Source organism: Panthera uncia, assembly GCF_023721935.1.
Source record: "Panthera uncia isolate 11264 chromosome C1 unlocalized genomic scaffold, Puncia_PCG_1.0 HiC_scaffold_3, whole genome shotgun sequence".
NCBI lineage: Eukaryota > Metazoa > Chordata > Mammalia > Carnivora > Felidae > Panthera > Panthera uncia.
In genome coordinates, this window is record NW_026057584.1 from 29,842,334 (window position 1) to 29,857,445 (window position 15,112).

A 15,112-nucleotide genomic window follows, 5' to 3' on the forward strand; every position below is an offset into this window, starting at 1 on the left:
GAGCCTGGAGCCTGTTTCCGATTCTGTGTCTCCCTCTCTCTCTGCCCCTCCCCGTTCATGCTCTGTCTCTCTCTGTCCCAAAAATAAAAAAAAATAAAAAAAAAAAAACGTTGAAAAAAAAAAAAAAAGGAATCCAGTCCTTTCTCCTCTTATCCAATCCACTCTCATCTCTGACCGGGCGTCTCGCAATAATCTTCTAACTAGTCTTGCTACTTCTATATTATTCGCTTGGCCGCACTGCCACCACCACACGCCAAAGTCTGTTCCCAGCAGAGCAGAAGGAGGGATTGTTTGATAATAGAAACAGATTACATTTCACCTCTGCTCAAAATCCTTCAATGGCGTCCCATTTCCCTTAGAGTGTAAGCCAGAGTCCCTCAGCGGCCTTCAACCGTCTACACAATCTGACCTCCCACGCATCCTTCTTGCTTCCTTTCTTCTACTCTTCCCCTTGCTCACCTCGCTCACCCTATTCTAGCTCTACTGGCATCTTTACTGTTTCTGGAATGTGTCAGAGGCACTTCTGCCGTAGGCTTTTGCGCTGGCTGTTCCTTCTGCCCGGAACACTCTCGCCTACAAGATCCACGTAACAAACTCCCTTACCCCGTGCCCCCCCATCTTTTGTGGTTGCCATCTTCTCAAAGAGTCCTTCTCTGTCCACTCCACTGAAAGTTAAAAGCACCTTACCTTTTCCCTTTATTCTGTTCTTTTCCCCCCAGTTTTTTCTACAGCCCTTACCACCTTTTAACACGTCATGTCATTTGCTTTTTTATTGTCTATCCCCTTCTGCTAGAATCTAAAAACTAAGAGGGAAGAAATAATTGTCTCATGTAGTGAGGAAGCACAATTAACTAGGATAGTCCCTGAGAAATGGAGGCGCTTACTAAATACGTACTGAAATGATCTTGTGGTTCATGAGTTCGAGCCCCACATGGGGCTCTGTGCTGACAGCTCAGAGCCTGGAGCCTGCTTCAGACTGTGTCTCCCTCTTTCTCTGCCCCTCCCCTGCTCATGGTCTGCATGTCTCTGTCTCTCTCTCTCTCTCAAAAATAAATAAACATTAAAAAAAATTTTTTTAAATACGTACTGAATGAATGAGTGATTACAATTCAGAAATGGTGGCTGCCAGCACTAGGTTAATGTTATGGGTTGAATTGTGGCCGCCCCAAAAAGATAGGTTGACGTCTTAACCCCCAGTATCTCACAATGTGATCTTATTTGGAATTAGGGTGTTTACAGAGGTCATCAAGTTAAAACGAGGTCATTAGGGTAGGTCGTAATCCGGTATGACCAGTGGCCTTATAAAAGGGGGAAATTTGGACACAGAGACTCACACAGGGAGAACGCCATGTGGTGATGAAGGCAGATATTAGGGTGTCACATGTACAAGCCAAGAAATGCCAAAGTTTTCCAGCAAACCACCAGAAGCTAGGGAAGATTCTCCCTCACAGACCTCCCTCACTTCAGGAAGGAAACGACCCTGCCTGCACCTCACTTCAGACTTCCAGCTTCCAGATTGTGAGACAAAAAATTTGTTTTAACATTTTCAGATTTTTTTTAAGTTTATTTAGTTATTTTAAGAGACAGAGAGAGAGAGCATGGGAGGGGCAGAGAGAGAGAGAGAGAGAGAGGGAGAAAGAGAATCCCAAGCAGGCTCAGCACTGTCCGTGCAGAGCCCGCTGCGGGGCTCGATCTCACGAACTGTGAGATCATGACTTGAGCCAAAATCTAGAGTTGGCTACTTAACTGACTGAGCTAGCCAGGCGCCCCTAAAATTTTAAGATTTTAAGTTTAGAGCACTTGGTCTTGTCAACCCTATGAAACTAATATAGTTGCTAGATAGGTGGGTAGGTGTGAGATTTGGAAGCTTAATTAGGTCCGGAGGTGCCTATAAACTAAAGCAACATATCAGCAAGGTATAAGAATTATACAAGATTGGGGCGCCTGGGTGGCTCAGTCGGTTAAGCGGCCGACTTCGGCTCAGGTCATGATCTCGTGGTCCGTGAGTTCGAGCCCCGCGTCGGGCTCTGTGCTGACAGCTCACAGCCTGGAGCCTGTTTCAGATTCTGTGTCTCCCTCTCTCTGACCCTCCCCCATTCATGCTCTGTCTCTCTCTGTCTCAAAAATAAATAAACGTTAAAAAAAAAAAAAGAATTATACAAGAATACGTCCTTAAGGGTTAACTCTCTGTCCAAGGACTCAGGGGGACAGTTGCTGAACTCTGCCTTACTTCTCTCTTTTCTCCATCCTACCCACACCCCTCACCATCATCACCACACAAAAACATCTGCTCTAAATCGTAGGGGAATTCCTAGATTATATTTCCTGTGAAGGTGTCAGCTGGGCAACATTTAGCAACTCTTGAAGATCTTTCTCCAGCTTGCACTAACTGGACGTTGTGTCCAGTCAACTCATCTGCTTTCTGGAAGATTGGGAACCTCTGTGAACCTCAGGGTTTTCTGTTCGAAGGGATTCTGAAACGGACGAGCTAGGGCACTCATTTGCAAGGTGCTGCCCCCCTCCACCAAGAGAACTGGGAACAGAGGTGGTTGGTGTCGTTCAGCAGGTCCTATGATCATTCTGGCCCAGTAGGGTCAGTAATGGCATTGGAAGGGAGAGGTTTCTGACTTTTGGTGAACATAATCATTGTAGTGCAGTTAGGGGTCTTCCACTGGCTTTCTGTGTTTGGAGAATGAGGTTCCTTCTGCCTCCTGCTTAGGATTTTGTAAGGTGATTTAGACTGCCACCTGGGTGGACCGTTGGGCTGCAGAATTCCTAACAGCCTAAAAGGTCATAACCACCAGGAAGGTGAGGGTGTCCCAGTATATAGGCAGAAAACCAAGACAGGGAGTTAGACATTAGGCTAGAAAAGATTTGACACAGAGGAGGGTCAGGGACCAGAAGTGGTGGGCAGAGTTAGATCCCAGACCTGCAAGCAAAGGGTGGCAAGAAAGAAGCCAATTCTTGCTTCCTGAAGTAGGATACATGAAGGAAAAGACCGGGTGTCAAGAGAAAAGCCAAGATCCTGGGGGTGCTCAAGGTCAGAGAGACTCTGGCGATGACGGTGACTTGGGGGTGAACTCACAAACTCTCCTGTTGCCTTTGGTTCTGAATGGGGTTTGTAGCAGAGCCAATCATTTCTTCAGCCCTTGTTAAGCACCTGTGATATGTTAAGACTTGTGCTAGGGACCGTGGGGTTCAGAGGTGACAGGCATTGTTCTCAAGGAATTGAGAGTTTGGTAGGGCAGAAATCAATGATAAACCAATGACAATATAGTATATTAAGTACAATAAGAGCACAGTGTCATACACTGTTGTAGTAGCTAAGAGCTCAGGCTCTGTTTTCAACAGATCTGAATTTACATCCTGACTCTCTGGTTATTGGTTGTGTGATCCTGAGAAACTCACTAAGCTTCTTCAAACGTCAGTATCCTTTCTTGTAAATGGGAATAGTAATAGGACCACTTACCCACTTTATAAGAGTCTTATGAGAATCAAGTTATATCATACATGCCTGGCACCAAAACAATTCCCAATAACATTGACTATTATTTATAATAATAGTTCTTCTTATTATAATTATCTGGGGGAAGGTGATGTCAAGAAATGTTTCTAGGAAAAAGTGGCATTTGAGCTGAATATTGAAAAATAAAGAAGGGTGGCTGGGTCTGGGAGGATGCTAATGAATTGCTTTTAGTTAAAAAAATTTTTTTTTTAATGTTTATTCACTTTTTTGAAAGAGAGAGACAGAGCACAAGCAGGGTTGGGGCGGAGAGAGAGGGGGACACAGAATCTGAAGCAGGCTCCAGGCTCTGAGCTGTCAGCACAGAGCCTGACGCGGGGCTCGAACCCATGGGCTGTGAGATCGTGACCTGAGCCGAAGTCAGATGCTCAACTGACTGAGCCACCCAGGTGCCCCTGCTTTTATTTTTTAATTATGCCCTGCCAGATTCCTCAGACAATTTTAGGTGGGATGATAAATTCAGCGTTAGCAGGAGTGTGAGATGTCTCTGAGCAACATGGGACATTTTGACCTCTTCATTCTAACCCTACTGTAATCCCAGATCTTATATATTTGCCCCATTCATGATTGTAGCTCCATGAACTAAATGCAACTATTCATCTTTTTTTCTACTTGATTTTGAATATAACAGACAGAAATAACAAGAAATAAAATTGAGGTTGTTAAAATCGCACCCAGCAAAACTTTACTCTGATTGAAAAGATGCCTTTTCCATCTTCTTAACCCTTGATAGGAGGGGGGAGAAAAGCTCATGAAAGAGAACTTAAGTTTGGGTGAAATTATAATAGACACATTTTTGTATGGACAAACATAAACAAAATAAAATGATTAATAAATCAGATTTTTTCAGGGCTCCCGGGTGGCTCAGTTGGTTGAGCCTCTGACTCTTGATCTCAGCTCAGGTCATGATCTCACGGTTTGTGAGTTTGAGACCCAAACTCCGTGCTGATAGCACGGAGCCTATTTGGGATTCTCTTTCTCCCTCTCTCTGCCCCTCCGACCTCTCAAAATACATAAATAAACTTTAAAGAAAAATCAGATTTTTGTTGTAAATGTAAAAGATCATTAATTCAAATTACTTCAAAGGAATTTCAATAAAACAAAATTTTAAGTAAAGCTTAGCTGCACTCTATGGGAAATTGATACAGAAACTAAATGGTCATAGTCAAGTTTACTCCCAAGGATACCTTTTGGTTGAAAAGCCTTCCATACTGATATAATTCTTATGGACATATTTGCATTCATAAACATAGAATCAAAACATCAATGGATACAAAATAAGGTATTAAAATCTCTAGCACTTGTCTGTGACATCCAGGTGGGTGGATTGATGAAGCAGTTGGAACTCTGTCCATAGCTTGGGAAGTCAGGGTACCACTAAGGGATTTGAAGTCATCACCGTGTAAGTATCCATCTGTTTTCTTTTGTACCTTCCATAAAATAATCGTGCAGAGTAAGAACCTAATATATGCCTATTGAATGTTAGATTCTCTCTAGTCAGGCCTATAGGTCTTACGGAGAGAGGGATTACACTTGCATCGTTTCAATTTGGCATTTACTGAATACTTTACAAAAATCAATTCTTACAGCTTTGAGAGTAATCGGAGCAAACTCGAGGTTCACCAAGATTTGGACGTCTGGAATATAATCACAAATCTTATCCCAAAATATACTTTTTCCAGTTCATAAGATGCAATATTTTTAGCCTGGCGTTCCTTATTCACTGAACATTTCTTCTGCTTTTAAACATTGTTTTCTTTCTTTTAAAATTTGCTTCTAGAGATACCCTCATTCTCCACTTGACAAGGTCATGGAAGATCTAGACGAAACATTATTTGAAGAATTTGAGAACTACTCCTATACCCTGGAATATTACTCCTCAGAGTCTGATTTGGAGGAGAAAGCCCACCTGGGCGTTGTTCACTGGATCTCCCTGGTGTTATACTGTGTCGCATTCATTTTGGGTATTCCAGGAAATGCCACTGTTATTTGGTTCACGGGGTTCAAGTGGAAGAAGACAGTCACCGCTCTCTGGTTCCTCAATCTGGCTATTGCGGATTTCATTTTTCTTCTCTTCCTACCTCTGTACATCTCCTACGTGGCCATGAATTTCCACTGGCCCTTTGGCATCTTGTTGTGCAAGGCCAATTCCTTCATTGCCCAGCTGAACATGTTTGCTAGTGTTTTTTTCCTGACGGTGATTAGTCTGGACCGCTATATCCACTTGATCCATCCTGTCGTATCTCATCGGCACCGAACCCTAAAGAACTCCCTGATAGTTATTACATTCGTTTGGTTTTTGGCTTCTCTAATGGGTGGTCCTGCCCTATACTTCCGGGACACTCTGGAGTTCAATAACCACACTCTCTGCTATAACAATTTCCACGAGTATGATCCTGACCTTACTTTCGTGAGGCACCATGTTCTGACCTGGGTGAAATTTATTGTTGGGTACCTCTTCCCCTTGCTAGCAATGAGCATTTGCTACTTGTGTCTCATATTCAAGGTGAAGAAGCGAAGCATCCTGGTCTCCAGTAAGCATTTCTGGACCATCCTCGCTGTGGTCATGGCCTTTTTGATTTGTTGGACTCCTTATCACCTGTTTAGCATTTGGGAGCTTACAATCCACCACAGTAGCTATTTCCACCATGTGCTTCAGGCCGGCATCCCCCTCTCCACCGGCTTGGCATTCCTCAATAGTTGTTTGAACCCCATCCTCTACGTCCTAATTAGTAAGAAGTTCCAAACTCGCTTTCGGGCCTCGGTTGCTGAGATACTAAAGCACACGCTGTGGGAAGTCAGCTGTTCTGGCACGGTGAGCGAACAGCTCAGGAACTCTGAGACCAAGAACCTGTGTCTCCTGGAAACAGCTCAGTGAGTTATCACTCTTCCACAAATCAGTGCAAAGCTTTTATGTGGGTCCCCTGACAAATGCTTTCAGGTTATTTGGTTCCAAGGTACAGAACTAACCTTATCTTTTTGTTGTTATTTTTAGTCAATTTATTGGCATTACATTTTTGTGTGGGTATAAACCTTAGGAAAGATCTTCATTTTCTTTCCCCCCTGCAACTTAAATTATCTGTCATTTTTGCTAATTATACCATATTGGATTAGTCACCACTGGTGACACAGTATCAGCTATTTTTTTAAATCTTAGTAATTTGGAAGTCCTAAATCTTAATATTAAATATATGATTAACTCATTTCAAAAGTGTTAAAATATGTGCTTAAGCTCACTTCAGTTTTGCACAAGGAACCTATTAGACGTGTCTTAAAAATGCAGCATGTACTTAATTTCTTTATTTCATGAAATCTATGTATATACATTTATAAATTAAAGTAATGGTTATAGTAGCTTAACACATTGTGAACTATTAATGCCTAGTGAAGTGTCCCAAAAGCTAGTTGCTTAAAATTACAATTTATTACTATTATATCTCATAAATCTGAGTCCGAAATTCAAATAAGGCACGGAGAGATGGTTCATCTCTCCACTTCACAAGGTCTGGAGCTTTAGCTGGACCGGGATGACCCCAGTGGCTGAGGTTGGGAACAGCTTGTCTTCTCTGCCCTACTGTCTGTTCTTCCCTTCTTCTCTTCTCTTTTTTCTTCACAGCTTTTCCAGCATGGTACCTTGGGGTAGTCAGACTTCTTATATGGCACAGTTTAGGGCCCTAAGAAGCCAAGGTGGACATCTCTAGGCCTCTTAAAGTCTATGTCCGACCCCTGATGCAGTACCACGTCCACTGTACTCTCTCGGTCCAAGTAGCCACTAGGTCAGTTCAGGTTCAAGGGGAGGTGACCCCACCTGTCAATGGGGATATGCTCCTATCCTTAATCCCTCGTGGTATCAGTATACTTAACATTTTTGGAAAACTCTGGGTATGTGCAAGTATGCATGACATTGCTGTAAACGTAAAACCCTGACATCTAGATAGTAGGTAGGCCAGCCCAATCTCAGAAAGATTTCAGAAAAAGAAAGCATGTGTGACGACATAGTGATATATTTCTACCTTCTATTCCTATAACTGTATTGATGTAGGCACCAGTACAAGACCAATGAAGTATACCTTTACGTCAGTGAGTGACCTCTTCATGGTGCAAATCTGTTGCATTTTAGACGGTAATGGTATTTTGCCTTCTATCCATTTATTCCTTTAGCAAACAGGTGAATGTCTAAGGGGTATACAGAGGCATGTGGCACTTAACAGTTTAGAAAGTCTAGAGATCAAACCTGCATGAAAACAATGCCAGAACAAGGTAGACAGTAATAAGTGCCAGAAGAAAGCCAAGAAAAGTGTAGATTGTTCAGAGAGGAAAGAGCACCCAGTATAGAAGTGAACAAACATTGGGGTTGCTTGATTTTGGGGTTTCCTGAGGATCCTGTTCCTGTCCCTTGTCTCTGCTGGTATCCTTGTCTTTTATGAATACAAACTCTGTTACTCACTGCAATTTTTAAAAGCATTTAACTTTCCATATTTTCCGGATTTTATTTTGAAAATTGGGAGGAGGAGATGTATTATTTCTTGAGTCAGTATCCTTTTTTATTTCATCTCTCAGCTTTTGGAAATGCTAGTCTCAGATCTTCATTGGCTCTGTCCTTTACTGTTGGCCCATACAACAATCAGATCTGGATTTGGAAATTATTCCCCCAAAATGTGTGGCATAGCTCAGCATATCCCAACCTGTCACTCCCAAATTTCATGGTTTCTGCCCTACCCAGTATGGAGGGAGGGTAGGAAGAAAGGTACTCATTGTCAGTGTCTGCCCCCTGTACCACGAGGGGTTAAGAGATTCCACTTGCCTTCAAGGGATAGGCCTTGATTTCCGGATCAGGAGAAAAGCTGGAGGATCCAAGACAAAGAGAACTCTATAGGCTCATCCTTAGCTCGAGCAAATGGAGAGATTCTCAAGGCTGTTGGAGAAAGGAAGGGTGAGAACGCGGGAGAGGATTAGGCAACCAAGGGCAGAAGGAAATTATGGAGCAGGAGATGTTACTACCTGGTAAGCAGGAGCTTACCAAGGGCCTATAAAAATATTTGAGATCTTTGGGTGCCTGGGTGGCTCAGCTGGTTAAGCATCCAAGTCTTGGTTTAGGCTCAGGTCAAGATCTCCCAGTTTGTGGGTTTGAGCCCTGCATCAGGACAGCTCAAGGCCTGCTTGGGATTTCTCTCTCTCTCTCTCTCTCTCAATAAATAAACTTCAAAAAAATCTGAGATCTTAAAAAATAGTATTGGTTCTAGAATACAAAAAGAGAAACTTGAAAAGTCAAAATTAATAAATAATTATACGTCTATAAAATACACCTTTATGTCGGCCAAATGAAATATTTTGTAATTATATAAAAACTTACATTTAATATGGGATTTCAATATGTTTCAGTGTTTGATATGAAAGGTAGGGCTTCCAAAAAAGAAAAATGCTTTAAAGAAGGTCTACAAAGGTCTTAGAGGGATGCTGAATTCATTTTTAGAATCTAATGAAAGTTTCAGGTCCTTTCCCTAGAAACATGCTTTTTTTAAAAAAGGTAATCTGGGACACCTGGGTGGCTCAGTCGGTTAAGTGTCTGACTTTGGCTCAGGTCACGATCTCACAATTTGTGGGTTCAAGCCCCATGGGGGGGGCTCTGTGCTGACAGCTCAAAGCCTGGAGCCTGCTTCGGATTCTGTGTTGCCCTCTCTCTCTGCCCCTCCCCTGCTCACTCGTGCTCTCTTGTGCACTCTCTCTCAAAATAAATAAACATTAAGAAAATTTAAAAAAACAAAAATTCTCTACACCTAACATGGGGCTCGAACTCACAACCCTACAGTCAAGAGTCAAGTCGCATGTGAGACTGAGCTAGCCAGGAGCCCTTCCCTAGAAACAGGCTTTTAAAATAGCATTCTTAGGGGCACCTGGGTGGCTCAGTCGGTTGAGCGTCCGACTTCAGCTCAGGTCACGATCTTGCGGTCCGTGAGTTCGAGCCCCGCCTGGGCCATCAGCCCAGAGCCTGGAGCCTGCTTCCGATTCTGTGTCTCCCTCTCTCTCTGCCCCTCCCCCGTTCATGCTTTGTCTCTCTCTGTCTCAAAAATAAATAAATGTTAAAAAAAAAAAAATTTAATAAAATAGCGTTCTTAGATCCCAGGCTAAAAACTCTAGTGTTAGTAGCTTTGATAATCGCTGATAGTAACAGGAATCTGCTAGGGGAGAGTAGCAAGCAGTACAAGTACTTCCCAGCAGAAACAGGAGTTAATTTTTTATTCTCAGTTTGAGGGTAGATCCAGGAAGTAGCATTGGGCCTGGGCCTGGGGACTCCAAGCCTCCTCCCTGGATAGTTGGAATCTGACTAGTGAAGCTTTCCGGGGGTCTAATGATTAGGAGCAGGATTGAGTGACTAAAAGGACAGAGGCTGGAGGAGAGGACAGGCACTGAACAATTAGGGAAGGGAGTGAGGGAGTTCAGTGCCTAGCTGGCAGGACAGTAAAGGATCCAGGCTCTCGGGGACTGAGGCAGAGACCCAATGAGTCAGACCTGCCTCTTCAATGGATAGAAGCTGTTTGAAGAAGGCAAGTCCCAGGGCTTCCAGAAGTAGGGTATCTGGATTTGAAGTAAGGCCCTCACACATCCTAGCTCTGTGACCTTGTGGCTACATTAATTCAAATCTCTGGACCTGTTTCTCCCATCTCAAAATGGAGATAATAGTGGTACCTGCTACGTTGCTGTGGAAATTAAATGAGTTGATGCAGGTAAAGCACTTAGAAGGGTACTTAGCTCTATAAATAACTTGATCACTATTAGCTGGTATTAATGAAATTCTTGGCACCTTCTGACACGGTAACTGCTTAGTAAATATTAGATCCTTTCCTCTTGGATGAACGTAAAAATCTCCTAGGAATCATAGGGGAGCTACACAGCGAATTTAAAAACAAGACAGTATAGAAGTTCTATAAAAGACTGCGTCCGGAGGCTGCAAAGGGTCAGAAGCAGAATAAAAGATATCTTGAAAGAGGTATTTGAAGTGCATCTTGAAGAATGACTGCAATTTTTTAAAGTGCCGATGAGGAAAGAGGCATTTTCAGATAGGTGACACATTAAGGGCAGATGTACAGAGGTTGGAAAACAGGCTGTGATCAGAAAAAAAGAGAATATTCCCATTTTGTAGGGACGGAGGGTGGATAGAAGTTTTACAAGTTGGTGTCAGGTTTGAATAGTATCTTACATATGGGCAGTTCTTTTGGGGATGAATTTGAGAAGTCCCTGGACATTTTCCTTTGATTTTTACTTTACTGAAGTTATGCAGGCCAGTGGCCTTCCAAACAACAGATGGTCATTTGGGACATTTCTGGAATGCAACTATTATTATCCATACAGAGCACGTAATGAGAGAATGTTTAGCAGTCTCAATATCCATTTTAAATGTACCCTTATGTGACTTTATCTTCTCACTCTCCTTAACTGAGGATATGCAGCAAGGGTCACATCAATGAAATAGGATTAAATTGTCTAAAAGCAGGGATGAAGAATGTTCGTCGTTCTATTTCCAACACGTTACCTGGCCAAGACCTGCGTTTCAGTTTCTCTCTCACTAGGTGAGTCGTCGGGCAAATCATTGCTCAGAGTTGTTTCCTCATCTAAAATGGTAGTAACAGCGTCTGTTTTATCTCATAGGCTTGCAAGGGGGTTCAAAATGGACAATGTATATGAGGCATGTATTTTTTTTACTTTTTTATTGTAAGGACAAAAAATTTGCCATTGCTAAATTGTATTTGTTTGGGGGGGTGGGGGGTGGGGAGTACACATATATCCCCAAACATGAACACCAAGGTTTTTGTATTTGTATTTGTCCACAAGCCTATCTTTTCCTAATAGGGAAAAACTCCAGTATTTTTTAATCTTGCTAGCGTCTGTTACTTTTTAATTATATTGTCCATAAAGTATTTCATTGAGTATACATGCCGTAAGTTAGCCGTTTTCACTTATGTTAGGGTTTTAACAGCCCTTTGCTTCAGAAGCTTCCATCTACACCATCTCCAGGTCAAAGCTGTCTGCCTTTGTCATTATCTGGCTTGGAAACCTTCAAGTCTCTGCCCCACGCTGCCCTCACAGGAGCCAGGCTGAATGTACAACCTGACCCCACCCTAATACCAAACAGATACTGCAAAAACCAGCCAGATTGATCTAATTGCCTCCCAAATGTGTCACTGTCCATTCTTATTCCTGCCTTTATCATTCTGCTTTTTACCCCCCCCCCCCCCGGAATTTTCACGTGTTTTCTTTCTTTTGTGTGTGTGGGTTTCCTTTTTTTACAAATTACCAATCAAGGTCCATCCAGCTCAAGTCCCAACTTCTTTAAAAAAACTTTTCAATTCTAGCCTTCCCTGACCCTCTGAACTTTTTTTTGGATTACTTGCCTAATCACATAATGACTAATTTTTAACAATTTTATGTGTTTGAGACAACTCCCTATTGTAGTTTTCTTAACTCTTTTGTATTTTTATAGCATCTGACAGGATACTGAATGAATCATTTTGAATTGCCACACGGTTCCCAGCCTTGTGCTAGGGATGCTGAACATGAAAAATAAATATGGTCTGAGTTACTGCAATCACTTCTGGGGCGTCAAAAAAAAAAAAAAAAAAAGGTGGCCTCTTTTATCTTAATTCTCCAAAGTCAGAAACAAACAAAAATATCTCATTTTCTATGTATACATATGCTTTCTGCGCCCCATGGCTCAAAAACAGGTCGCTCAGTATATTGGCTCACATGAAATGTGAGCATTGCTTCTAACAGCAGAAAACTGAAGGCCATCGAAAGCTCCAATAAACAGACCAGTGAAATAAGCTATGAGACAAAGGATTATGTAACTATTAGCAAACCAGGAAGCTTTATAAATACAATATGGAATATCCAAGATATAATTTCCAAGACATCCAAGTCTATTTCGATGGACAAAGTAAAAGGTGCAGAACACCTTGTATTGTATGCTACAGTTACTCTATGTTCAGACTAGTTTTGGAAAGACCTAAGGACTTGTTGACATTGATATTGGTTGCTTTTATGGAGGTAAACAGGAGGCCTGGGGGTGGGGGGGTAGGGAGACAGACCTCACTGTATAACCCCTTGATTTCTGAACTATGCTACTGTACTATTTTTTAAAATAAAAATTAAAAGATACCAATAAAAATATTTGAGGCTGTGAAGATTTTTAAAGTCACGTTTATCATTTTGAGATTTGCAAGACAGCTGCAGTTTGAATTGACTAACTCCTTTTACTTTTAACCAAATTTTTAATCATTAGTTTTTATCAATATGTTACATTTTGGCTGAGCTCAATCCCTTTAACATGTCAACGATTGTGAATGATTTGGGGCTACTATTCACCAGTTGCTACATCTCGATCTTTCCATAGCAACAGTTCCATAATCTCCAGGCTCTGGTTCTCCAGAAAATGAAGCACTGCCCTCTGCTGGCTCTCATAACACTGACAATTGGAAAATTCCTCATGAGGGTAGAAATACTGCTTAGTGCAGATTGTAGTCATCAATACGTAGAAGTACTGATTAAATACATTTTCTTTCGAATGTAAACAATTTCCCACATGTAAAGTGGTCTCCCATATAATTTTTTTTTAACGTTTATTTATTTTTGAGACAGAGAGAGACAGAGCATGAACAGGGGAGGGGCAGAGAGAGAGGGAGACACAGAATCCGAAACAGGCTCCAGGATCTGAGCTGTCAGCACAGAGCCCGACGCGGGGCTCGAACTCACGGACTGTGAGATCATGACCTGAGCCGAAGTCGGAGGCTTAACCAACCAAGCCACCCAGGCGCCCCAAGTGGTCTCCCATATAAAGAAAATCCAACTGAGAGGAAAAGAATAGCACTGTCTGGTTTGGCTAGGAAAATTCTGACCTCAAACATATCATTTCATCTCTTTGGTCTATAGGGACCACAAAAATAAGACTTCAAGATATAATTCCTAAACTCTTTCATAAAAACTACGGTAAAAAAAAAAAAAAAAAGGCCAAAGGTTGCATATATTCCAAACTATGACCCGGGTGCTTCCGGTATTCCAGTAAGTCAAGTATGCTTGACTTAGACATACTGCCTTCATCTCAGTATTTACCTGCAGCAAGACCGCAGTATGGAAGTCCCTTCCCAACAGGTTCTCATATTTCCAAATCCAAGTAAAATGTGCCACTCGGTCCCCACCTCCACACCCAAGCCAGGCTTATGAACCACAGCCTGGGAATCAATTACCTGTAAACACCTTTCCCAAGACACACTGCTACTCAAAAACCACACTGCCAAAAACCCTTAAAACAAGCTCTCCCTTAACAGTCAACGAGGCATTGTTTTCAACTTGCAGCATCTGCCTGATGAATGGTTGTTCTAATTTGTGTCAAATTTGGGAATCTTTCCCTGGAGCTGATTTCCTTCCTCGGGGTCAGGTGTCCCTTTAGTAACACTGCACACCCCGGGTCAGGTGTCCCTTTAGTAACACTGCACACCCCATCTCTGATCATACTGCTTTCAAGTGGAATTTGTTAATTGTGTGAAGTTTCAGTCTCAAGTAACCCCCGACTTGAAGATCCTTAGGTGACAACAAATTACAGTAAAACCTTGTACTGCGAGTTAACTTGTTCTGCAAGATGAGCAAACATTTCTCAATTTTAACTTGATAAACGAGCAAGGTCTTATAATACAAGTGGTATATGGTGCCAAACGTCAAATCACAACTAAACCAATGGTTCTCTTTCTCGCTGCGGACCGTGGGTGATTGTCTCCCACGCTCAGATGCTTGCTCTCAGGCTGCGGTGTTTGGCAGAAATCAATTTTTCATTGGAAGTGTGTCTGGCACTAGTGTATTTTTTTGTCACTTCAAAGCACCTCTACCTCTGGGCAGTCCTTTGCTTGTCCATACAAGAGTAAGCTTAGGAATGCCTTGCTTCATTCTAGGTCAGGCTGCCTACAGATAGAGACCCTCTGCTGCCTTATTGCCAATTACATTAAATACGTATATGACAAGTCTCTCAACATTGTACTGTAGTTGTGGTGCCTGGGTGGCTTGGTGGGTTAATTGTGTTTTGACTCTTGGGTTTCAGCTCAGCTCATGATCTCAGTTTTTGAGTTCGAGCCCCACTGGGCTCCGTGCTTACGGCGGGGCGGGGGGGAGCCTGCTTGGGATTCTCGCTCTGATCCTTCTTTCAAAATAAAAAAACTGTACTGTAGTCAACATTCATTAGTGATGGTGAAAGTCATCCTACACAATAACCCTCCTCTCTCACCTCCCTCACACCAGCCATGAGGGTTTTCAAAGGTACATGCAAGTTAATTTTTCTTTGTATTTTGTATTAAATTACAGTACTGTAACCCTTTTTACATGAATGTTTTTTGGTTGTGGAACGAATCATCTGAGTTTCCAATATTTCTTAAAGGGAAATTTGCTTTGACATACAAGTGCTTTGGATTGTAAACATGTTTCCAGAATAAATTATGCTCGCAAACCAAGGTTTTACTATACTTCGTCTGCAAATGAAGTCATTGGTCCATCTCAACACTTAATTCCCTTTTCTCCAATGTTTCATTAAGTATTCCAGCAAACATTAAA

The 15,112-nt window shown here is 42.1% G+C and overlaps 1 protein-coding gene across 1 annotated transcript; it reads left to right on the top strand.

Annotated features, from left to right (window-relative positions):
- Positions 1-4,816: 4,816 nt before the first annotated feature.
- On the top strand, positions 4,817-9,503 carry CMKLR2 (chemerin chemokine-like receptor 2). The gene has a single exon (XM_049615072.1). The coding sequence runs from the start codon at positions 5,334-5,336 to the stop codon at positions 6,399-6,401; it is 1,068 nt and encodes a 355-aa protein (XP_049471029.1). The 5' UTR covers positions 4,817-5,333; the 3' UTR covers positions 6,402-9,503.
- Positions 9,504-15,112: the final 5,609 nt, after the last annotated feature.

Bases quoted from the DNA above. Each gene is read 5' to 3' on its own strand.
- CMKLR2 (XM_049615072.1), top strand. From the start codon at position 5,334: ATGGAAGATCTAGACGAAACATTATTTGAAGAATTTGAGAACTACTCC.